This window comes from Cricetulus griseus, chromosome 3, assembly GCF_003668045.3.
Source record: "Cricetulus griseus strain 17A/GY chromosome 3, alternate assembly CriGri-PICRH-1.0, whole genome shotgun sequence".
NCBI lineage: Eukaryota > Metazoa > Chordata > Mammalia > Rodentia > Cricetidae > Cricetulus > Cricetulus griseus.
The window spans coordinates 282023308-282049642 of record NC_048596.1 but is presented as its reverse complement, the minus strand read 5'-3'; the positions used below and the strand labels follow the sequence as shown (position 1 = coordinate 282049642).

Below are 26335 nucleotides of genomic sequence, written 5' to 3'. Positions count from 1 at the left end.
CACTACGGATCATCTCGCAATAAATATATGCCTTATATTTGTGCTTTGTTGTATTATATGGCTTTCAATACTGCCTACTATATTCTAGATTATTGCTCTAGAAAGTACCAAGTGTGACATTTGCACTATCTGGTGAGTCCACCATCTGAAAACCCAGAGCTGGTTTTCTGCTGTGTTCGTTGTTTCCCTGTATGCCTCGTTATCACTGAGCAATGTGGAGTTAGAAAAGGGGTGAAGAGATTACTGAAGGCACCAGCTTGTAAATCACCAAATGGACTGCCTTTTTATTAGTGTGTACCATTAACTGTTTCCAAACAGCTTCTAGACACAGTTGCCACCTGTGCATACACATAAGAGCTTCAAAAACTAATGAAGCTCCACTAACCTTAGAGTCTGCAGAGACGTGACCAGAGAAATAAACGGAGGTTGGATTATGAAGACATCAGGATTTCCTGAGAGCAGTACCCTGTAAATCCCCTGTAAGTCACCTCTATGTCCCCAGTATTCACACAACCACCAATACATTAGGCCTAAAATAAGTGTTTTAAGAATATAATGTCTTCCAGGGCTGGAGAGATGGCTCAGCAGTTAAGAGCAGAGCAATTCCCAGCAACCATATGGTGGCTCACAACCTGGTGCCCTCTTCTGGAATGCAAGCAAGTATGCAGACAGACACTATATACACAATAAATAAATAAATCTTTAAAAAGATAAAAGAATGCTTTTTTAAAGAAAGAATATAGTACCTCCTATGTGTGTATATTATACATATATATATATATATATATGTATATACATATAGACACACATACACTTTTTTTTGAGACAGGATCTCCTACAGTAGCTCAGGGTGGCCTTCCGGTCTTGGGAACCCTCCTGTCTCAAACCCCTGAGTGCTAGGTTACAAGTATATGCCATAACCACTAGCAAATTGTTATGTAACTGAATAATGGGTAGTTAATATTCTACCTAATCCATGCCTGAAACAATATCCTGTCTAGTTGTTATATAACCTTGTAGTAAGTCTTAATATCCGTTATACAAGTCCTCTCATCATCTTATCTGCTCCCTCCTCTTGGTCCTTGACATCTCAGTATCTTTTAGACCAGTATTTCTCAATTTATGGGTCACAACTCCATAGGGGTCGAACGACCCTTCCACAGGAGTCTCATATCAGATATCCTGCCCACCAGACATTTACATTATGATTCATAACAGTAGCAAAATTACAGTTATAAAGAGGCAATGAAAATAATTTTATGGTGGGGGGTCACTACAACCTGAGGAACTGTACTAAAGGGTCAAAGTATGAGGAAGGTTGAGAACCACTGTTTTAGACTCATCTTACTATATTCCTATGAAATAAAAATCAACAAGCTGACTGAGTTACAGTGGAGTTTATTTACTGAATGAACTCCAGGAATGCCTGCTTCCAATCTGCACAGCAGCCTCTGGCTCATCCTAATCCTACAGAGAAACTGACTGATTGCCCAACATGTAGAAAGTATGCTTTGGGAGCCTGTCTGTGCATCCCCGGGGGCCTCAACTTCTGGACCCTGACTCCCAAATGAGCATTCAAGTCACATGAATGGCACAGGAAGCCTCAGGACCAAAGTGGCCCTGAACGGAAGCTCCCTATGAATTAAGGGGTCACCCTTGTTAATTTCCCTAATAGAAACAGGCAGAAACACTCAGGGCTTTTATTTGAATCTCAAACACTGGCCCAGAGTGCTCTAGAAACCAAACCAAAGCAAGCCCCTGTTCCCAGCATGAAGACAGCTTACTCTCTGTGCCTCCCCGGATGGTGCGGTAATGGCAATGTACTTGAACAGGAGACAGAGCATGGAGAACCACCTCCAAGACAGGTGACAGTCACAACTGAGTGGCAGCCCTGGGGAAGGACACAGCCAGTAGTTTCTGGAGGCTATGTGAGTCTCATTCTCTGCTGGGCTGGACATCTTCAATGTTCTGCCTCCTGGAGCCCAGCCCTCAAGCAGGCTAAGGAGTAGGACGAGGTGTAGTATGTATAACCATGAGGAGACCATGGAGGCAAATCAGGAAGAGGTAGAGGAATGGCGGTCTAGGTGCTCCTGGGGCAAGCAGGCAGGACTAGGCGAGCATCTCACCCCTCTGGGATGAAGGGCCTAATCAGCTCTGGGTTCAGCACTGACTCCTCAAGGGGCCGGTCCACATGGAAGTCATGGACATGGGGAGGGCCTGGGTGAGCCTTGGGTGTGGGTCCTCCTGGGCGCTGAGGAATTGGCAGCTCAGATGGATGGGCAGGCAGAGGAGCTGTGAAAAAGTACTGATGCAGAAGGGCCTGAGGATAGCAAATAAGGGGCAGAAGAAGAAATCCAGTAACTACTGGCTCCTAGAATCATTCAGCTAACTCAGCAAACCTTGCCTGTGTGCCTGTCTGGAGCATTGTTCCAGCAGCTGGGAACATGGCAGTGAGCTTAAAAGCCTTGCCAACAGAAGAAGGGGTTGGGGACATAACCAGAGGAAGGAGCAAAATGCACAGTATGTCTCCAGCAACGATGATAGCTTGTCATGTAGCTATTTCCCCCGAGCTGAAACATTAGCTCAGGGCAGGGGGCTCCTTAAAGACTCGGGAAGTAAAGGAAACTCACGAGTCCCAGGAAAAATCAGAAACTGTAACTAGACTCAGGTCAGATTTGTTATCCGTGTCTATCTGGAGTGAACAGACACTTGTTCATGTCTCCCAGGACAAGTCATAATAGAGCTGGGGAGAAAGGCTGAAGAAGACCGGAGAGATGCTGCAGGATGTGAAGGGTTAGGACCCAGGAGCACAAGCCCACAGGAAGAAGCAAGCCCAGGAGGGTTAAGGACATGAAGAGCAACCAGGTGAGGAAGACAACACTCACACCTCCAACACCTGTAACTGCAAGGGAGACAGGGGTGGGCAGAGGGCAAAGGTCACAGAATAGTCTCCTGAAGCCTCCTGAAGAACACCCCACTGGAAAGCCCCATTTCCTGGGGCTCTAGCCCATGGCAGAGGCTAAGAGTCACTGATTTAGCAGGGTCCCATGGCTACTGAGGGCAGAGTATCAGAACAGTGACCACAGTCTTGACCCTTACCTGGGACGCTGCGATACGCTGGTGTGGGGGGTAGAGGAGGAACTTGCCTAGCAGGTCCAAGGCCTGGTGGGAGGCATCAGGCAGCACCTCCTCCAGGGGCACCGGTGCCTGCTCCTTGAAGGAGATCTTGTTGTAGTCAGGCAGCTCTGTGATCTCCTGAGCCCAGAAGAGGAAAAGGCAATGAGAGCGGGCCCCACCTCAACACTCCTAATGCAGGCTTTCTTTCCCTTTCTCCCTCAGATAAGGTTCACTGTCACCCACACATGCTGTCCTTTAGCCCCCTCACCCTATCTGAGGCCTGCTCCTTGCCCAGCTTACTGAGATGCTACCCAGAAAAGACCTGGCCCTCCCTCAGGGCCAAGAAAGCCATCTTCATTGGTCAAGGGAGGCTGGAGCCCCAGGACACCTCATAGGGAGAAACCACTTCCTTCTGGGGACCGGAGAAAACCTGCCCCCTCCCCAGCAATGGCTGCTACTAACCGGCCAGACTCGAGGACTGGGGGTGCCCAGGATGCGAAGCACACAGCAAAGTTGCTCGATGTCATTTTCTCCCGGGAACAGGGGGGACCCATTCAACAGCTCTCCCATTATGCAGCCCACAGCCCTATGGATACAGACCTAAGCAACTGGAGATCTCACACATGGGTCATCAAGCTACCCACAACAGATCTAACACCTCACACCTGGGGCAAGATACAGAGGTTTCTAGTGCAGCCAGCTCTTAACCCTCCACAGACATTAGCTCTACAACAGAGCAGCCCCTGACAGCTCCAAGACTCTCAAGTCTGGGACACCCAGCTCCTCCTCCATTTTAGAGGGGGTAGAAATGCAAAGTAACCCAAATCTCAGACCTCTGAATACCACAAACTATCTTCCTAGTCCCCCCCCCCCCAAATGCTGAGCCTTCATACCTAGGGACACAAGCCTCACTCTAGCTCACTGTTGTCTCTTCCTCAAGTCAGACACCTGAACATACTACATGCCTTGCACCTCAGACCACCTTCCCACCCCCATTCCCAGAAGCTTCCTGAGACTACCACTCCTAACAAACTCAAAAACATCAGGGTGAAGAACACAGATCCCAAGCTGCTCAGACTATTCTAATCAGAGGGAACATCCCCACAGCAGGCACACGTTACCTCATCTACCCCAAGTGTCTCACCATAGGTCGACGCCCTGGTCATACTGCCGAGCACCATACAGGAGCTCAGGGGCTCGGTACCACCTGGGAGAGAAGGGTTTAAGATCACAGCTGGATTGCTGGTGTGATGAGAAACTACTGAGTTCATTCCAGCCTCACAGCCTCACAGGCCTGGACAAAAAGTGCAGAGGTGTCTCTCTCCCAGTGAGAGGACTGGCAGGAATACCTGGTAGCCACCTGATGTGTGTAGAGGCGACCACCATCTGGAGAGAAGACCCGGGCCAGGCCAAAGTCAGCTATCTTGAGCTGGCCTGAGGCACTGATGAGCAGGTTGGCAGGCTTCAGGTCCTGCGCATACAAAAGGAGGCATCAGTCTCCCTGAACCTAGATAGGGCTTCAGGACAGGGAGATAGGCAGCTGGGGCGCTGTCTGCCTTAGAGCCACAGTCCTGGCTGCTTACCTTAAGACCCTCTGACTGCACCCTCTTCAGGGACTAGCTCACCCCAGACCACCACAGCTCATATTGATACTGACCCGATGCACAATGTTGTTGGCGTGGCAAAACGCAACACCTTTGAGCAGCATCTGCAGATAGCTCTTGACCTGTGCCGGTGCCAGTGGCCGCTGGGTGTGGCGCACCACCTCTGCCAGGTCTGACAGCATGAACTCGAAGGCCAGCACAAATCCTGCTCCATGTGGGAACACGGCCTTCAGCTGTACCACCTGAGGGAAGAAATCCTATCAGCCTCTAGACCAGCAGTTTGGCAAACATCTACCTCCAAAAATAATGACATTACGATTCGTAACGGTAGCAAAATTACAGTTATGAAGAGGCAATGAAAGTAATTTTGTGGATGGGGGTCATGACAGCATGAGGAACTGTATGAAAGGGTCACAGTGCAAGGAAGCTTGAGGACCACCATTCTACACTCACCTCCAACCTGCTCTGCTCCTGCCTCACCACCAGCAGCACCATTAGCCCAGGCCCTGACAGAGGGCCAGGCAAGCAAAGATGGCCAGGTCAGACCTCATGGTGCTCTGCTGTCCAGAGACAGGGTGGTCCCCACTCTAACTGTCCACTAATAATCGAGAAAAAGGTCAGAGGGTCACTTAGTGGGCAGCAGCAACCCACTGTTCAACGCAGCCCACTCACCCATTTCCTCTAGGAATGCTAAATCCCAGCACCCTGGGGACAGACCCAGGAATCACCTCTTCCCCGTTACTGGGACAATGAAGGCACATCACACACAGTAGCTGCCGAAGTCTTAAGGCCCAGGCTGCACAGAGCACTGAGCTAGGATGCAAGGGTTCTGAGGGGCTTACAGAACAGAGAATAAATGACCAACAAATAATGATGGGAATCTATGTTTGGGTTCTGGAAGGTACAGGAACAGTGGGCAATGTGATTGTGAGAGAGCAAAGGAAGTACGTATACTTTATTCAGAAGGGGGTTGGTCAGGAGTTAGCCAGAGGAGAAGCCAGTTATGCAGATGTCAAGGAATCAGGTCTGAGCAGGGAGAGCAGAAAGAACAAGGCACTAAAGCTAACAGAGGTGGCTGGAGGGACAAGAAAATATGTGTCTTTTTGGAACAGTGGGGAGGAAAGGACTTGAACTCACTATGGAGCATAGGATGACTAGGATCCTCCTGCCTCTACTTCCTAAATGTTGGGATTACAGGTGTAACCAACATCCAGCTGATGAACATTTCTGTCCTGTCCTGACAGGCTCCTGGAAACTATATGGATGGTAGTCCCTGCAGGGACACCTAAGAAATAGTAGTTAGTGAAGAAGATGAAAACAGCTGGGGAAAAATCTCTTTATTTATGTCTTTGTGCTTGGATGTACGTATGTGTGTGTATGAGCATGTGGAGAACCATGGCTGAAGTCAGGCGTCTTCTTTAATTGCTCTCCACATTATCTGTTGAAGCAATGTCTTCTACTGAATTCAGAGCTTCACCAATATGATGGCTTTACTGACCAGCTTGTTCCAGGGATTCCCTGTCTAGTACCTTATAAACATGGACTCACAGGTGGGGTACCACACCCACCTGACATTCACCTGCTTAACACCACCCACTGAGCCATTTCCCCATTCCCCTGGGTGTATTTTTTAAGATGAAAACTCTGAGCTGGACAGAAAGTTCAGTGGTTAACTGTACTTGTAGAATTAGAAGTAGAAGACCCAGGTTTGGTTCCCAGCACCCACATAGTGGTGCTATAACTGTCCATAACTCCAGTTCCAGGGATTCTAATGTCCTCTTCTGGCTTCCATGGGCACCAGGCACACACACTGTACACACATATAGATGCAGGCAAAATGTTCGTACACATAAAATTACATATTAATTAATTGGTTAATTAAAATGGCAACTTTAGGTGGCTGGCAATCACCAGCATCTTTATGGATCTTGCACCCCTGTCCCACACACAGGCTATCTGGAAAGCCCTTCTATTTTCAACAAAAAAGAAACACCTTATTGGGATTTTTGGTAGTAAATAATCATTGAACAAATTAAAACATACACCTACATTCAGATAGTACACAAATTATAAAGGAATAAGAAATAAAAACTTATCCACAGTCAGACCTGAAACATACACCACCAGACTTCACACTTCACTAGCACACAGACATACACCCCAGGTATGTCGTCTTGTCATCTCCTACTGATTCCATTACACACATGTTCTCAGGAAACAGACTTGGACCTCCTCAGTATCCTTGGTGCTGTGCACAGGCCAGGACTTTTAGGAGGCCCCAGAGGAAGGCTGCCAGTGACACTCAACCCAAAGTTTTCACTGGATAGCTAAAGACCCATCTACTAATAATGAAAATGCAACATTGCCCTTGCTTAGCAAATTCCTGAAACCTGCTTTGAAAAGCAGGGAGAACTCAGGGTGACCACACATAAAACCTTTGCACATCTGTAGAACAAAGTAGAGCTCAACCGGTACAAGTTACTGAGAAATCAGTATGGCTGGGGACATAATTTAGTGGCACAGCACCAGCCTAGCACAGGGAAGGAAGGGAAGGAGGAAGGTGGGGGGGGGGAGGAGACAAGAAGAAAAGGAGAGAAGGAGGGAGAAAAACCATAAAATATCTGGAGGGAAAAATGACTGAGAGTATGAGCGATGATTGAGTAAATGAGAGGGGGGGATTCGGGGATTGGACCTGGGAGCATAAATACGGGGTAATCAGGCAGGAGCAGAGTGGGGATTAGAAGGAATCCTTTAAAGTGTATGTGGGTGGGTAGGTGGGGATGGAAATGAGCAAACGCGGGCGAGAAGCTCCGGTGTTGGAACCTGCCGCCCACTGTCTTGTCCACTCCAAACCCAGCCCCACTCACATACTGACTGTCCTCGATCTCCTGCAGAGCCTTGATTTCCCTTAGAGCCTGGTTAGGAATGCCATCCTCCAGCCGTCGCAGGGCCACCTTCTTGAGGGCAACGATCTCTCCAGTCTGTGCAAGAAAGAGTGCCAAAGACCTTCGGAAGGCAGGGAAGGGCAGGGAGAGAACAAGGAACCAGGAACAAGATACCCAAGACACCCGCCCCCAGGTCGGGAATATGTAAACCGTCCGCTAGGGGACGCGATCCCGCAGTCCCGCTGCTGGAAGCGGGATCGCCCCAGAAGGGACCGGGACAAGCCTCCAGAGACCCCGGAGGCCCGCGCGCTGGCAGGTCTCAGCACCGAAAGGCCGCAGCTCGCGACCTGAAGCAGAGAGGAGGCAGCGGGTACCCCTCGGACAGCGCGTGCGGCGTGACCTCACCTCTACGTGCTTGGCTTTAAAGACGATGCCGTGGGCACCCTCCCCGATGCGACCGAGGATGCAGTACTGGTCCATGTCGACACGCGGCACCCAGATCCTCCACTGCAGGGATCCAGCGCAGGTCAGAGCGTGCAAGCGTTGCCTAGCAATAACGTGTCTAGCCGCTGCTCCGTACAGCACGTGACCGGAAAGACCCACGCGGAGCTGAGTCAAGAATCAGCTTCCCCCGCCTTGCAACACCTTTCAGCAGCCTTGGGCAGTCATCCGTGGATGACCGCACTCTTCAAATCCGGCCCCGGCGCCACGTGACAAGAAACGCTGCTGCGTGCGCCCGGGAGGGGCAGGGCCACGCAAGTAAAGGGAGCGTTCACACGCTCAAGGGCGGGGCCTCTGCTGGAGAGGTGGCCCGGGTGGGGATGGCCCGGGTACTCCTGATGCAGGCAGGAGTACCCAAAGACAAGATTCTAGTCTACCATTCGCTGCAGATGAGCCTCTTTGTAACTTACTCAAGCTAGTGTTGGAGACAAGCCCAGAGCTGCGTCGTGGAGAATCACTTAGGCCTCAGGTCTCTCCACCGGGCATCAAGAATCCAGGTACCTTTTAAAAGAGCTTACTAAGCCTGGGGATGAAGCTCCGTTGGTGAAGTGCTTGCCTATTGTGCACAAAGCCTTCGGTTGGATACCGAGTACCACATAAACTGGTCTCACTAAAGCAGTTCTGCAGTCCCAGTTCTTGGCAAGATCACGATCGCTCATCTACATAGTCAGTTCAAGTCAGCCTGCACTAGGAGACCTTGTCTCAGAATACAGCGAAATCCCCAACAAGCTCGTGAGATGATGACCAACATCCCTACTAATTAGGAAAAAGGAAATCAAACCACAAAAAGATATCTCACACCCTTTAGGATGACTACTGTCAGAAAAGTAAATGATAAACTGGCTGTGGTCGCCCTGCCTATAATTCCAGTACCCAGAAAGCAGAACAAGGCTAAAAGATCTCAAGTATGAAACCAGTTGGGACGTGGTTAAATGCTAACATAGTAAAACCGGGGAGAAATCAAGAAAGGCAGAAGAAGAGGAGAGGGAGGGGAACATGCACAAATGTTGGGAAGGCAAGGATGCAGAGAAAGAACAACCCTTGTGTGCATTTGTTGAAATGTAAGTGTGCCAGGCATGGTGGCTAATCCCTCCAATCCCAGCACTGAGGAGACTAAGGCAGGAGGATTGTCTCAGGTTCAAGGCCATAATGAGCCACAGTGTAAGACTGTCTCAAACACAAAGCAAACACAACCTTTAACAGTGTGAGGCTGAGCCCTGTGGGATGGCTGTGGGACCCTCTTCTGGGCATGAAATAAGTAAAAGTTTGCCAGCCCTGTGGCTTACTACTCACAGAGCTAAATCAGGAAAACAGAAAATTCAAGTTTGGACCTCAGTGTGAGGAGGAGCCTCAAATTAAAAGGAAAAAAGCAGATGCGGTGGTGTCTCCTTGTTCTTCCAGTGTTAGGTGGTAGAGGCAGGAAGCCCAGGAATTCAAGATCATCCTTGACTTCATGCTGAGCTTAGATTTCATAGGCTCAGAATTAAGGAGAATGCAGCATTGACATCCAAACTGATACACTACATTTTATTATAACTTTATATATGAGGACACACACAAAGAAATAAAGGAAAATCAATGTATCAACTACCATGCCTCTCTTTTTACACATAATATCATAAGATTAGAACATCTTTTTTGTTTGGTTTGTTTTTGTTGTTGTTTGTTTTGGTTTTTGGTTTTGTTTGTTTGTTTGTTTGTTTGTTTGTTTTTTGAGACAGGGTCACATTGTGTAGCTCTGGCGGCTGGCTTAAAACTCCCCTGTGTAAACCAGGCTGGCCTGGAGCTCACAGAGATCCACCTGCCTCTGACTCCCAGTACTCATTCTATGAAATTCTCAAAAAAAAAATGCATTTAATTTTGAAGAGAGAGGAAAAACTGTCTCTGATTGACATTAGCAAACAGAGAAAGGCAAGGTGTTCTACTGACACCTAGTGTCTGAAGCATGGCAGGCTGAGCAGATAAAAAAAAAAAAAAAAAAAAAAAAAAAAAGTATTACCTGCCTGGTCCTTAGTCATTGTGCTTTGTTTCTTTATATGCTCCAGTACTTTACCTTGTTGCTATGACCCACCCCACCAGGAAAATGGCACAGCTGACAACTATCAAAACCTGTAAATCAATCATATTGGTTGATGGCTACTCTTATGTGAAGTACTCTCCAGTTTGAGTATATACATGTCAAACTAAAGAGTTGGAGTATGGCTTGACAGTTCTAAGGTTGCTATAGTGACACGCATACCTTGGTGGTAACCCACAGTTCTCTGATTAGACTTAAGAACCATTCACAAGAGGGAAACCATGCTTTACTAGAAATCCACCTAAGTACTCAGTGTATGATGGCTGTTCTTGGATGTCAAGTTGACTACATCTAGAATTAACTAAAATGAAAGCAACTGGATACACCTGTGAGGGATTTTTTTTCTTCATTAAATCCTTTGAAGTCTAGACTTCATAAAGAACATGGAAGAAGGAAGCTTGCTCTCTTTGCCTGCTTGCTTTCAATAGCAAGTCCATTTCTTTCCCTGGCCTTAGAGCCTTCTTCTTCAGGATCCTGTCATATACTGAAGACCCGCTGGGATATACAGCCCCATGGGCTGAACAATGACTGGGTTTTTGGAACTTCCTTTGTTAAAGAGCCTATAAGCCATTCTAATTAATCCCCATTGGATGGATGAATGGATGGAATCATTAGAAAGAAAGGAAGGAAGGAAAAGAGTGGATAGATGCATGCATGCATGCATGATTTCATTCATTCTGTAAATTCAGCTCCCCTAGAGAATCCTCACTAATTTACAGGGCTAGGGAAGTCACGTTCAACTCCTAGCACCCACATGTCAGCTCATAACTGTCCATAACTCCAATTCCAGGATTCTACACCTCCTCTGGCTTCACCTGGAATACACATGGTGCACAGATACACGTTTGAGCAAAGCACTCACACACATAAATAATGTGGAGGTCCCTGCAAGCATCATGGCTGGCAGGGAAACAGGGTGAGAAAAGAATGAAACTTGGTCCAGCACAACTTAGTTAACCAGTGCTGTGACAAACTTCCAGAGTCTGACAATTAACTCAGCACAACAAAGCTTAAGACAGGTTTACATTAAAACTCTTTACAAATGCATATAGTTTCTTCCATAAAGATGAGTGCTGTTGACTCAGAAACAATGTTCAAGATAAGGGTCTCGGGAGAATGAGGTAAACTGAAGGACTGTGGGAGTCAGGATTGACCTGGCCCTAAGATAACATAAGTAAGTTACTTAACTTAGGCTGTTGTAAAGTACAAGTGACATCTCTCATAACAATGGGTTTCATGGACTGAGAAGCAATGCCCAAGATTTGGGAGGGGTAAACAAACATAATATCCTGGGGACTTCTGGTAAAGCCTGCGCCTACAAATAGCAGAAGATCACCAGGTTTTAAACTACATCCTTTCCCAGCAATCTGGGTGAGTCTCAGATAGATACAAAGCCTTCCTCTAGTCTGAGTTCAAACGTTGGCAGTATGTGGAAAAATGTTCACAGCCTGAGACTGCTGGCCTACAGAGATGGCCTACCAAAGCAGCTAATAAAGGCTGTACATAATAAACCCCTTGAGACCCTGGGTTGTCTTGAAGAACCTGCACTCCATCAAAGTAGCATATCCCACCCAACCCCAGCTTTTCAATGTGTGTCTGTGAGTCTATCCTTTCTTCATTCCCTTGCCACTCCAAGTCATCTCAGCCATGCTGGATGTAGCTCTGCCCAACCCACAAAATATCAGTGCCTACTGAGTATATTAATTGTAAATTAACTTGAAATTTTTAAATAGGGGGCTGGAGGGGTGGCTCCTTGATTAAGAAGACCCAAGTTCAGTTCCCAACACCCACATTGTGGCTCATGTAGTAATTCCAGTTCCAGGGGATCTGATGCCTCTTCAGACCCCTGTGGACAACAGGTATGCACACAGTTGTGTGTACATATGTCCAGGTAAAGCAATTATACACATAAAATAAAATAAATATTTCAATTCAAATATGCTTATGTAATCATAATGTGTTGTTGTTTTCAAAACAGGGTTTCTCTGTGTAGCTCTCGCTGACCTGAAACTCACTCTGTAGACCAGGCTAACCTCACACTCAGATATCCACCTCCTCTGCCTCCCGAGTCCTGGGATTAAAGGAATACACCACCACTGCCCAGCTATGTAAATATAATTTTTAAAGAAGTAATATCTCTGTTTAGACTATGGTTTATTAGAAGCATGAAAGCTACAACAGGACTGGCCACCAAGCCAGAGAAGAGGGTAGAGCAAAGGGCAAGCAAGAAACATCACAGAGCTTTGTGTGTCTGTGTGTGGTGTGGTGTATGTATGATGTATATATTGAGTATGTGTCTTGTGTGTGTGTGTGTGTGTGTGTGTGTGTATGTGTGTGTGTGTGTGTGTGTTCCTGACCATGCCCTCAGTCTATGGTATATGTGTATGCATCTGTGTGTGTGTATGCATGCATGTGTATGGAGTGCATGTGTATGCATCGATGTGCGTGTGTGTGGTGTGTCTATGTGTGTGGTATGTGGAGGTGTGGTGTGTGATTGGTGTGTGTGTGTAAGGGGGAGCATGGATATGGAGGTCAGAGGGTAATATCAAGTGTTATTCCTTGGGATTCATCTACTTTGGGTGTTTTTTGGTTTTGGTTTTTTTTTTTTTTCTTGATTGTTTGGTTTGGTTTTGTTTTTTAAGATTTATTTATTATGTATACAGAGTTAAGTCTGTGTGTATGTCTGCAGGCCAGAAGAGGGCACCAGATCTCATTGCAGATGGTTGTGAGCCATCATATGGTTCCTGGGGATTGAACTCGGTGCTCTTAACCTCTGAGCCATCTCTCCCACCCCCCACCCCCCATCTACAGTAGGACTGGGGTTCACTGATTAGTTTAGGCTGGCTAGTTAGCAATCCCCAAGGATCTTCCTATTTCTATCTCCCCAACACTGGGTATACAAGCTCGGCGCTACCACACCTGGCTTTTTACACCAATTTTAAGAATTAAACTCAGCTCTCATGCTTCCCAGCCGTGACTGTTTTAAAGTTGCCTTTTCCTTGGTTTAGCACCTATTTTCTTCCTGAAAATCCATTTTTTCAAAGCTCATAAAGTTGATTCTGAAATATTTTCCCTTGGTTTGTGTAGGCACAAACCTTCAACATAACTGTCAGTTTCATTAATGTCTGAACCGGCTGGTTTTCTGTGTCAACTTGACACAGCTAGAGTCATCAGAGAGGAAGGAGCCTCAGTTGAGGAAATGCCTCCGTGAGATCCAGCTGTAAGGCAGTTTCTCATCTAGTGATCAATGAGGGAGGGCCCAGCCCATAGTACCGTCCCTGGGCTGGTGGTCTTGGGTTCTATAAAAAAGCAGGCTGAGCAATCCAAGGAATGCAAGCCAGTAAACATCTGCCCTCCAAGGTCTCTGAACCATCTCCTGACTCCAGATTCCAGCCCTGCTTGAGTTCCTATTCTGACTTCTTCCGATGATGGACTGTAATCTGGAAGTATAAACCAAATAAACACTTTCCTCACCAACTTGCTTTTTGGTCATGGTGTTTGTCACAATAGAAACCCTAACTAAGACAGTGTCTTTTTAATCTTTCAGATAAATGATAACAGCTATTTTGAAGGGTTTGTTTCCTAAGTTGAGTATCTACATCTACTTGGCATCATTATTTGCTTGGTCAAGTGAGTGGGGATTTGGTTCAGACTTTTGTTTATTTGTTTGGGGAGGTTGTACATGTTTGTGCTGAGTTTGGAGCTCACTTCGTTTTGCATGTCTTATCATTTTTGTTGTTCCTGAAAACTGTACATTTTAGGAAATACATTGTAGTGCTCCCGTGTTCTTATTTCTCTTTAGTTATTGCTCAGAACCAAACTGCATAATCTGTTGCTGCAGGAAATGTGCAATTTCCAGCACTAGTTTTATTCACTTATTTGTTTTTAATTTTAATTTTTTAAAGGTTTATTTATTTATTGTGTGTAAAGTGTTCTGTCTGCATGTATCCCTGCATGCCAGAAGAGGGTACCAGATCTCATTATAGATGGTTGTGAGCCACCATGTGGTTGCTGGGAATTGAACTCAGGACTTCTGGAAGAGCAGCCAGTGCTCCAAACCTCTGAGCCATCTCTCCAGCCCCTAATTTTAATTTTTTTGTATTGAAGTGGGGAATTTCATTCTGTAACCCTGAACTCACATGTACTTCAGGCTAACCTCAAACTCTCAATGTTTTATTTATTTTAGTGTGTGTGTATGAATGTATGTATATATGTATGTATGTAATAGGTGTGGGGGTCATGTGTGCCATGGTGTACATGTAAAGGTCAAAGAACAACTCTCTCTTTCCACCTTTTTATGAATTCTGGAGATTGAACTCATGTCACCTCTGGGCCAGTACTTGATAGGCCATCTTACCAGCCCCAAATGCTGCTGCTTCTCCTCTCCTCCTCCTCCTCCTCCTCCTCCTCCTCCTCCTCCTCCTTCTCCTCCTTCTCCTCCTCCTCTTCCTCTATGTTTCAAGACAGGGATTTTCTGTGTAGCCCTAGCTGTCCTGGAATTCCATCTATCAACCAGGCTGGTGCCAAAATCGAAGATCTACCTGCCTCTACCTCCAAAAGGCATGCACCACCACACTCACACCCATCTTTTTTTTTTTTTTTTCAATTGTTAGCATGCCTTCTTCAAAGGTGACTTTCTAACTTTGTGGTTGGCCGGTGATCTGGAAAAGGGTTAAATCCAAGGCTTCCACCCTCTGCTACATAATAAAGCCTTGTCTCCAAAGGGGAGGGTGGGGAGGACAGATATGAATAAATTCACCATAAAAAAATCTGTCACCTATTGCTGTGGTTTGAATACGAATTTTCCTCCAAAGACACATGTTTGGACACTTGGTCCCCAGAAAGTGACACTGTTTTGAAAGGTTGTGGAACCTTTAGGAAGTGGAGCCTTACTGAAGAAAGTGGGTAATTGGGAGTGGGCCTAGAGGCTTGATAGTTCAGCCCCTACTTCCTGTTTATGCTCTACTCCTAACTGTGGAAGTATGGAACCAGCAGTCTCACGGTCCTCCACCATGCCTTCCCCACTATAACGGACCTTATCCCCTCAAACTGTGAGCCAGAACAAACCCACACCCTTAAAGTTGCTTTTTGTTGGGTATTTAGTTACAACGAGGAGAAAAGTAAGCAATGCAAGTGTTAAAGGAATAATGAGGTTTATGTAGCAGCCTTGCTTAATAGAGAGATGACTCATGATCATCCATGACTACACATGCATGAAGCATATCCTGTTTGTGTTGAACAAATTCATATATGGCTTGGTCCACAGTTTACCTTATGGTCACTGCATTCCCATTTAGCTTTTTCATTAAATACTTAGTGATTTTTACACAAAATTTGCATTTAACAAAAAGAAGTATTGTAAATTTATGGCCCTGTTGTATCTTATTTGGTTTTGCATATTTGATTGTTTCTTATCTTTCCCAAAGGAAGTAAGTCCTTGAGATACTAAGTAGGGTCTGTTTTTGCAAAGAGGGGAAATTCAGTCCTAATTAAGAGTGCATACTCAGCCGGGCAGTGGTGGTGGAGACTCATGCCTTTAATCCCAGCACTCAGGAGGCAGAGGCAGGTGGATCTCTATGAGTTTGAGGCCAGCCTGATCTACAGAGAGAATTACAGGGCAGCTAGGGCCACACAGAGAAATGCTGTCTCAGAAAAATAAATAACTAAATAAATAAATAAATATAATTGCTAATACTCAGTGACAAGGAGAGCCTGCCATTGGGGCATTTAAACCCTATGGTTTCCAGCTCTCTTGGCTTGTAAATCTTGTCTTCCACAGTGCCAGCATCCTTCAGTCAGGTCTACTGTGTGCCACATGCCAACTTTCCTTTCATCCTGTACTCAATTTGCCATGGGTATATTTTAATCTTGAAAAAAATATGAATTAATGAGTTGTATACCAGTAGAGGTAAATCAAAACAATAAAAATTGGGTTTATATTTTTGAAACATCAGTACATTTTGTGCTACTAACACTGTGATGTATGTCTGAAGGCCTTTAATTGTTGCATTTTATACTTGGAATCATGGAAAAGTTCAATTTGTAATTCCAATGTATAATTTAAATGTAGGGAGAAGAGAAAGTAAGAGGGAGGAAGAGATGGAGGGGAGGGAGGCTGGGAGGGGAGAAGGGGGAAGGACAGAAGGGGGAGGGAGGGAGGGAAGGAGGGAAGCCTGGTAATGTTCCACTAAATCGTCCTCAGACCTCCATACCTGCTTGTGGCCACACACACACACACACTCACACACACACACACACACACACACACACACACACACACTCACACACACTCACACACACTCACACACACACACTCACACACACACTCACACACACACACTCACACACACACACACACACACTCACACACTCACACACACACTCACACACACACTCACACACACACACATCACACACACTCACACACACACACTCACACACACACACACACTCACTCACACACACACACTCACACACACACACACACACACACTCGCTCACACACACACTCACACACACACTCACACACACACTCACACACACACACACACACACACACTCACTCACACACTCACATGCATGGGTATTGCATCATACACACACAAAATAAAAATTGTAACAGATCTCCAGACCTTAGCACAACTGATTCCATGGTGGAAGTACCGTCAGTACATAGATCTCAACACATAGATAGCACCACCTACCAAATGAAAACAAAGACCTAATTCATTCCATAGTTCTGGGAAAGTCATTAAATGTACTAACCTTGCTTTTGGGCTTCTGCAGTTATCCTTCTGATTAATTGTTCATGTTAGCCAAAGTACGTCAACCAAGAATGTGGTTTTTGTGCTCAAAAACTCACCCTGAGAAAGGCTCAGTGCTATACTTGAAGGGTTTAAACTTTCCCACTTTTACAACTGAATTTAGGTTTCAGTTCTCTGAGAGGGGCAAACAGGTGTCTCTCCCTACAAAGGGCCATGTATCAATGAATTACATTCAGGGACAAGAGAGAGAGCAGAAACAAGGCCCGAGTCAGCCCCAAAGTGTCTCAAGGATAGTTCCTGCAACCCCCTTGAAACTTACCCAAGTATGTCCAAAGATAAAACCTTAGCCAATCAAAAGTATACTAATATAACTACTGCTTGCTTAACCAATTATCTTTGAGATGACCTAACCATCCCTGAAATTCCCCTAGCTGTGTGCTTAAAAGAGACTGCACACTCCTCTCAGGATTGTCAACATTTTGTACAGGTGAATGACCCCACATATGCTGGTAAATAAACTCTCTTTTCTATTGCATACTATTTGAGTCTGGGGTCTTCCTCCACCGTTTCCTCAGACTCCTCACACACTGGGATCCCAAACATCTAATGTACCTGCCGGCCAGCTAGTAAATACTTTTTACTGGCTTAAATCCATGTCTGAGCGATCTTCACTGGTGCATACCCCACACAACAATAATAAAAGTGTTTTTAAAAGAGAATGAGTATCAGTTGTGAGTTCCATTATTCAGTCTTGAGTGGTACCCAGGAGAGCTGGGGATATAGTTCAGTTGGTATTGTTCTTGCCTAACAAGTATAAAGTCCTAGATTTTATCTTCTTCACCTCATAAACCAGTGATGGTGGCTCATTCCTGTAATTCTAGGACTCAGAAGATAGAAGCAAGAGGATCACAACTCCAAGGTCATTCTCAGCTTCTTAGCAAATTCAAGGTTAGCCTGGGTTACATGAGATCTTCAAATAAAAGGAGGGAGGAAGGGAGGGAAGGAGGAGGGGGAGGGAGGAAGGGGGGAGGGAGGGAGAGAATGCAGTCCTGGGGACACTTTTCAAACTGCAATACTAGAAAATGGAGCCCAGTTTCAGAGCAGAGGTTTTGCCACGTGAAGTAAGCACAGCAGATATGTCTTTTCACAGTGTGTGGACTTAGTGAGACAATAAACCAGAGAGAAAGAAACATGGCAGACACAGTAGGTTGTGTGCTGGTCACGGCTTGGTGGAATGCAAAGCTGTGTCTGCCCTGTGTTAGGCAGGGCCTGGCCATTTCCACAGCAACTCCTCTTTGGTTAAACTGCAACCGTTCCTAGAACTAAAGTCATTTGGTTTCTAGAACTGAGCGATTTGTGTCTCAGATTCTTATCCTTCCTGCCCTATGGACCCCCTTTAATCACTGGCCAGGAAAGACGCTTATCCATCACCCAGCATTAATTAACTTACTACTCCCTGGTTACACCTAGAGATAACTAACTGTAGGCAAACAAAGGGAAATTTCCACTCTATTCCCCATCCTCTTTTCTGTTTCCCCCGCCATGGCGCCAAGCACCCTTCCTGCTGTGCTGTGTCACTGGCCCTATTTTCTGTTTTAATTGTACAAACTAAAAAGTATAGTCTAATGTGTGTTAAAGTTTAACCCCCTCCCAAATTCCTCTTCAGTATTTACTAGCCTTGGGTTTATTTTCCAATAATCTTTAGTGCCAACTTGTCTACAAGCAGAAAAACAACTAAAAGAACACTCTTCTTGCCTTGAGAGAACGAACATTAACTGAGCAGAAGAGTTGTTCCGTTGAGGTGTCCTTCAGATAGGGGCCTACAGTGTTGAAGTGGCCTATCCGGATGGTTTTCTGTTTGATTTAGACTATTGTTAAATTTTTCAGGTTTACTTTAAATAGACTTTACATATTCCCTTACAAAGTTTATTCTGATGTATGTTCCTGGCCTCATAGCTTCTGATTGTAATATATGTGTGTATAGATTTTTGTTTGGTTTGTTTTTGAGAAAGCGTTCTTACTTGGCTCAGGCTAGTCTCAAACCCCTTATGTAGCTGGAACTAGCCTTGAACTCTAGATCTTCTTGCCTCCACTTCCCAAGTGCTGGGGTTGTAGGGTGTCTGAATACTTATCTAAAATGATAGTTGTCATCAGTATCATTTTTTGCTGTTCTGAGGAATCAAACTCAGGGCAAGATGATGCTTTGCTCTGGGTCTCACTATGCAACCCCAGCTGGTCTACAATTCAGTATATAGACCAGGCTAGCCTCAAATTCACAGAAATCCACCTGCATCTGCCTCCCAGGTGATGGAATTAAAGGAGTGAACAGCCGGGCTTGTAATCAGTATTTCTAATACACATTTTAAATTACTTCTGTGAAAAGTGGTGGTCCTCATCAGTTTTGTATAGAAGTTTACCAGGTTGCTGAATCTTTTATCTGAAAAGGATTAATTTCAAATCTTTGGAAAACTGATAAACAAAATGAGTTTGCACCAACTTAACTTCAAAAGTAAAGTTTTCTCATGTTTGTTTGTTTGTTGTTTGTTGAGACAGAATTTCATGTATCCCAGGCTAGCTACGAACTCACTGTGCACTCTGTTTTATGGAATGAAATGTTCACTAAAGAACCAAAAATAAAGCATGTAATCACCAAAGGCAAGGTGTGCATGGCCACCATTGGAGACAGTTGAGTCCAAGCACCCATCCAAAGTGTGACTGACAGGGTCCTTCAGAGTAAAACAGATAAGCAATCTACAAATGAAAATGTGTTTATCTTTCTATGAGTGAAATGTCTGTACCAAATGGTCTAAGGGTTAGCTTAAATAGAAAAAAATAATAATAATTGAGGCCAACATGAATCCTAAACCTGAGGCAACTTCCAAACTAGTAATCTCAGGAAAAAAAGAGGAGTATAAGCCTCCTGGTAGAAGGATCCTGCCCTGTTATGGAAATTTTAAATTATTTTGTTGTTGCTTGAATGTGTGTTTGTCTGTCTGTCTGTTTGTTTCTTTGTTTGTTGAGACAGAGTTTCATGTATCCCAGACTAGCCTCCAACCCACTGTGTAGTCAAGGGTTATTCTGAACTTTAGGGGTGCTGTGAATTGAACCTAGGGTCTCACTGGTACCGAACAAGAGCTCTGCTGCTAAGTTCTATCCCCAGTAACTTTACACTCCTCTTTTTTCCTTCTTTTTTTTTGAGACAGGGTTTCTCTGCATTGCTTTGGAACCTATCCTGGAACTAGCTCTTGCAGACCAGGCTAGCCTCCAACTCAGAGATCAGCCTGCCTCTGACTCCCGAGTGCTGGGATTAAAGGCATGCGCCACCAATGCTCAACTACACTCCTTTTTTTAAGTTGATTTTTCACTCTGTGACAACTTCATATATGTATACAATAAATTTTAACCATTTTCATGCCCCCATTAACTTCTCTCATGCCCCATTTTCTCCCACTGTGTGTATGTGTGCACATACATACTTGGACTGCCAGTAGTGGCCAGAAAACAAGAAAGAGGCCATTAGAGGGAGAGAGGGAAGAGGCCTTAGAGGAGGAGAGAATGCACATGATATGAAACTAGAGTTGGGGTATAATGGAGGTGAAAGGTTTAAGTGGAGAGAGGAGCAGGAGGTGGGGAAGAGGAAGCTGTCCAAGTTAAACACATTTATCTTAGTTACTTTTCTAATAAGGCAACTTACAAAAGGAAGAATTAATTGGGGCTCACAGTTCCAGAGAATTAGAGTCTATGATCATCATGGTGGGGAGCATGGCAGCAGGTGGCAGGCATGGTGCTGGAATTGTAGCTGAGAGCTTACAAGCATGAGACAGAGAGAGACAACTGGGAACGGCATGGTCTTTTGAAATCTCCAAGCCCACACCCTCCAGCAACCTCCAACCACCTCCAACAAGGCCACACCTCCCAGTCCTTCCCAAACAGTTCCACCAACTGTGGACCAAGTACTCAAATATATGAGCCTATGAGTGTCATTCTCATTCAAACCACCACAATGCTAGTCTAAAACCTTGAGGCTAGGTTCTATATAGGAGGAAGAACATGCAGCATTTGTCTATGTGGCCCTACCTCATTCAGTATGTTTTCCTGAATTATTTCATTTTTTGCAGATGAAAAACATCTTATTTTGTAAATGCACCACAATTTCATTATCCATTCATAATATGATGGACATTTGATGACTCTGGGCTGGTTCCTCCTTCCTGGCTATTGTGAATAGAGCAGTCAGTGAACATGGATGTGTGTGAAGTGTCAGTGGCAGAGAGGGATACTGTTTGGAGCTCTCGGCAGCTCTACGAGTGACCTGCAAAGGAATCCTTAGGAATTATGAGTAAACCGTCTGCAGTTCACTGCTTCAGAGAGATAAAGCTCTTGGTTGCGCCTTATAGACACTGAATGCTTAATCATACATATAGTGGTTAATCAATGTGATTAGATCTGGCATCAATTAAGATACTTGTGTTTGGGCAGGTCTGAAAGGTCATTCATTTCCAGGAAGGAAGAACTGAAGGGGAAAGGCCAGATTGGGACTGCTGAAACATCCAGGCTTGTGAACTGAGCAGCCATGGGGTTCTCCGCCTCTCTGGAAATTCAGACAGACAATTTTGAACTACCCATCCAGGATAATGAATCCCCTACTGTAACATATTGTCACTCCATTGGTTCTGTTCACTAGCAAACCAACTAATACAATAAGCCACTTAGTTACCTTGCAGCTAGGGTTTCCCAGCATGAACCAGATGTTGTTTGACTCATCCCATAAAATTTGGCTAGTATGCAACACTCCATTCTCAGTCTTGCTTGGGCCCTGAAGGCACAAGTACGTGACAGAAGGAAGTGTACCAAAGGCCTAAGGCTTCTATCCCTGCTGTACAACTTTCATCCACCCACAACTACAGACCACTGAAGTCAGAGGTTTCCCAAAGTGAAATGAATAAGAAAGAGAAAACTGAAGCTGGCGGTACTCCCAGCACTCTGGAGGCTGAGGCAGGCAGATCTCTCTGAGTTCAAGGCCAGCCAGGACTACAGTTTCAGGACAGCAAGGGCTGTTATACAGAGAAACCCTGTCTCAACAAAAAAAAAAAAAAAGAAAAAAAAAAGGAAGAGAAAATTGGGGGTTGGTTTACAAAAGACTCTGAAACTGAGCAACTACAACATCATAGTCTCTTTTTGGGATTCTCCTTATTTCTCTTGCTGTGATAAAACACTGACCGAAAGCAACTTAGGGAGGAAAGAGTTTGTTTCAGCTTGCATTACCAGGTAGTCCATCACTGAAAAAAAAAAAAAAAGTCAGGGCAGGAACTTGAAGCAGAAACCATGGAGGAACACCACTTGTGCTGCCTCACTTACAGGGTTATGCTTAGCCAGCTTTTTTATTCAGCCTGGGACTACTTGCCCAGGGAATGGTGCCACCCACAGTAGGCTAGACCCTCTGCATCAATTAATAATCAAGACGATCCCCACAGCATCCTCAAAGGGCAATCTGACCAAGGGAATTCTTCAGTGAGGCTCACTTCTCAGATGATTCCAGGCTGTGTCAAGTTCACAAGCAATGCTGACACCCCTGAAATGCAGTATTGAAGGAAAATTGCCCCCAGTAAGCAGGACTTGGAGCAGTGTGACCGTAAAGTCATTCTGCTTATGTGGAGAAATGGGCAGACATATGACTGTGCAGAGACTCATGGGCTGTGGCTGATGAGGGACTTAGAAACACCATGACAGCAAAACTGATGACAAAGAGAAAGGCAAGGTTTATGGACAGACCTCCAAGTAGGAAGAAAAAAAGTAAGAAGATGTTTGTGTTTTCAGAATGGAAGGACTTTTTATTACATTTATTTATTACATTTATTTATTTATATTTATGTGTGTGCATTAGCATATGTGTGCATGCACACATGCATGTCCCTCCATACAGGTGTAAAGGTCAAAGGACAACTTTCAGGAGTCAGTTTTCTTCTTGCACTACTGGGTCCTAGGGATTAAACCCAGGTGGTCAGGCCTGGTGACAAACACCTTTCCGACTGAGCCATCTCACCAGTCCATAGCAATATTTAACAACCAAGAGGATTGGATAGTCCAATCTGTGGATTCTGTCTGGTCCACCTTTTTGCCCAGCCATGATGGAAGAGGTCGGTTAACAAGGCCTCCGCAACATGAGCTTCTGTTCACTGCCTCAGACCTTCTTCCTCCCATTGTCACACTGAGAGCCTGCCAGCAGCTGAGAGTAAAACTGAGTAAAACTGAGCCTCCAATATCTGTTACCAACCTGGTGGCAGGCTGATCACACTGGGCCCTCCTATCATGGAGTAAATAATCTGAAATAAATACTGTGCCTGGACACAGATGTGTCTTCATTGCATTCGGAGCTTCTTACAGAATGCCTTATATGAGGCAGGACAGAAAGACAGAAAAAATTATGGATACAGAAGGGAAATGTGGCAAAAAAAAAAAAAATCCCCTCATCTCTGGTCTTTGTCCTGCTGACAGAATCAGGAAACTTCAGACCCGACTGATAAAGACAAAATTGCTTACAAAGACAACATAATGCTTTCCTAAAGACATTTTGTCAAAGACAATAAATAAATTGTGCTTACTTTAGCCAAAATAGTGTACAATCTTGAGTTTGTAGCATTCCCCTCCAATTTCTAAATCTAAATAACACCCCCACAAAGCTCACTGTCCCATGAAAGGATTTTAGCAATCAGGAGGACTGGATAGTCTACTCTGTGGATTCTCAACGCCCCTGCCTCAAATCACCTAACCTTGCCCAGCCATTTCTGACCTTGTCCGGCCACAGTGGAAAGGAAGGGCTTGGTTATACAGAACCTCAACAAGTGTGAACTTCTACTTCTGAGCTTCTGGTTTTGTTTACAAAAGAAACTTTTTTTAACTTCAACCTTGCTGTAAATTGCACCTCTGAACAATATTTCAAAAGGGAGAGCAACTTTTTAACTTTTAGTGGCATAACTTGAGAGCCACCAAGGTCACATCCTACATACATCTATTAAAGAAGCCTAAGTGTGACTCTCCCTTCAGTAATCTAGACCCAAGCATGGGTGTGTCTTGTTCTTTCTCTGAGTCTCTCTCCTTCTAATAACGCTATGTTGAAGATCTAGATAAAGCAGTGATTCTCAACCTGTCAGTCGGGCCTCCTCTGGGAGTCAAACCAACCTTTCATAGGGGTCACCTAAGACCACCAGAAAACACAGATATTTACATTACGACTCATAACAGTAGCAAAATTACAGTTATGAAGTAGCAATGAAAATAATTTTATGGTTGGGGGTCACCACAACATGAGGAACTGTATTAAAGGGCTGTAGCATTAGAAAGGTTGATAACCACTGATATAAAAGAATGTCTTTTAGAGCCTGAAAGATAGCTTGATGGGCAAAGGCACTTGCCACTAAAGTTCCTGGGCTTGAACCCTGGAACCCACATGATGGGAGGAGAGGATCAATTCCTGGAAGTTGTCCTCTGACCTCTACATACTCCTCATAAAGCTTATGCATGCATACTCATGTGTACACACACACACACACACACACACACACACACACACACACACACACACACACGATGACTTTTAGTAGATCTCAAACTCTTCACATTGGCTCACTCTGAAATCCCTTTCTTCCTTATAGCCATGAATCCTGACTTTACCTGAATACAGGTCCCAAGGAAAAGGGAGCCCTTCTTGATGATGTAAGGGATGGAGCTGTGCCTCTGTTCTTACCAGCACCAACATTACACACTATCATAGCACTCTATTCAGATTTCTGATCATGTAACATCAGGTGAAGGTAACATGGGCCCATGCTCTTGAAATGCGCTGTTCTTGCCATGGCCATCCTGAAGCATCTTGATAAAACAGTGTGATGGGTTTTGCAGAGTCTGTTATGACACCAGCAACAGGGAGGGCCGTGTGAAAGCAGGTACTGCCACCTCACAGATCAGGCCACATCCTTTGCAGCTGCATTACCCTTACCCTACTGCAAGGGGCTAGCAGGCAACACCAGCTGTGACCCTGTAGTCACCCTACCTTACCCTATCCTGCTTGCCTTCCAGGAATTGGAGTCAACCTGCCTGCAAGCATGTAGTAAGTATGAGCTACTTACTAACTACATGATATAGACCTCCTTTTTGCTCAGAAATCTTTAAGAGGGGGAACCCCACTTTGTGTGGTGAGATTGAAAGATTTCTGTGTCTTCAGAACCATGCTTTCTGTTGCATTAATAATTCTTTATAAAGCTCTCCCTTCAGGGACAATTGGCCTTAGCCCTCCTCTCTCAAACCACCCACCACCTCTCATCCCCATCCCTAAGATCCAAAAGACAGAGTAAAGGCTGTGTATGCTTTTAATCAACACTCAGGATAGGATTGCTGCTTCTCTCAGAGCCAGGAACACAGGTCCAGGAAGGGAATGGAAACAAAGGTAGCACCATTCCCCCAGAAACCTTTTGGCAAAATTGTTGCTTTTGTCCCTGCAACCTTATATTCTGCTACCCTACAGGTCACAAAATCAATACACTGAACTGGAAGTTAAAACTGTTCCTGAGTGCCTGTCCTTTAACCCCAGCTATTTGTAAGTCTGATGCAGGAGGATTGCAAGTTCAAGGCCAGCCTGAGCAACTCCATGAGTCCTTGTCTCAAAATAGGAATGCTAGGTACATAATTCAGTGAGAGTGCTTGCCTAACACACAAAAGTATTAGGTTTCAAACCTGGGACAAATGGCTGAGGTGCCTATTTAACATATCAGACCAGATCGGACCACCAAATTTTCCCTGTATCCCTTACCTATTATAGGGCCTTCCTGGCTTGCATACCCTACACCCTACCCCAAAGTCTCCAGCCCAGGGACCTCTCTTCACTATATAATCCAACCATTTTGGTTATCCACTCTCTTTGTAACTTTGTGCCTCCTGGCTGCTATACCTGGTTCCCTTCCCCTCCTCTCTCCCTTCCTCTCCCCCTCTCCAGACATGCACAGCTCAGTCTGGTCATGTCCACTCTGGAGTTTCCCAGATGTCTCTGTCCCTGCCCTCCCACATATCTATAATAAACTTTCTCTTCCACCATACCTAGGAGCAGTCATGTTTCTTTTCCCTTTTATTTTTTTTTTCATTCAAAAAGACCCTGGGTTCAATCCCTGTGTGTTGGCTAGTCTTATGTCAACTTGACACAAGTTAAAGTCTTCCTCCACAAGACCCAAGCTGTAGGCAGGCCTGTAGGGCATTTTCTTAATTAGTGATTGATGTGGGAGCTTATGGTGGCTGGTGTCATCCCTGGGCAGGTGGCCCTGGGTTCTATAAGAAAGCCAGCTGAGCAAGCCATGAGGAACAAGTCAGTAAGCAGCACCCCTCCAGGGTCTCTGCATC

General features: G+C 45.1%; 1 protein-coding gene across 2 annotated transcripts; it reads right to left on the bottom strand.

Annotated features, from left to right (window-relative positions):
• Positions 1–1382: 1382 nt before the first annotated feature.
• Cdk20 (cyclin dependent kinase 20) lies at positions 1383–8321 on the bottom strand. 2 transcript variants are annotated; one of them, XM_027409616.2, is made up of 8 exons: positions 8012–8319; positions 7589–7702; positions 4775–4963; positions 4467–4588; positions 4262–4324; positions 3580–3703; positions 3100–3255; positions 1383–2320 (listed from the first exon to the last, which is right to left on the bottom strand). In XM_027409616.2, exons 1-8 carry the CDS (start codon positions 8084–8086, stop codon positions 2123–2125), a joined length of 1041 nt encoding a protein of 346 aa, XP_027265417.1. In that variant the 5' UTR covers positions 8087–8319; the 3' UTR covers positions 1383–2122. The 2 variants fall into 2 exon arrangements, with proteins under 2 accessions (XP_027265417.1, XP_027265418.1); XM_027409617.2 differs by lacking the exon at positions 7589–7702 and having other exon boundaries at positions 8012–8321.
• Positions 8322–26335: the final 18014 nt, after the last annotated feature.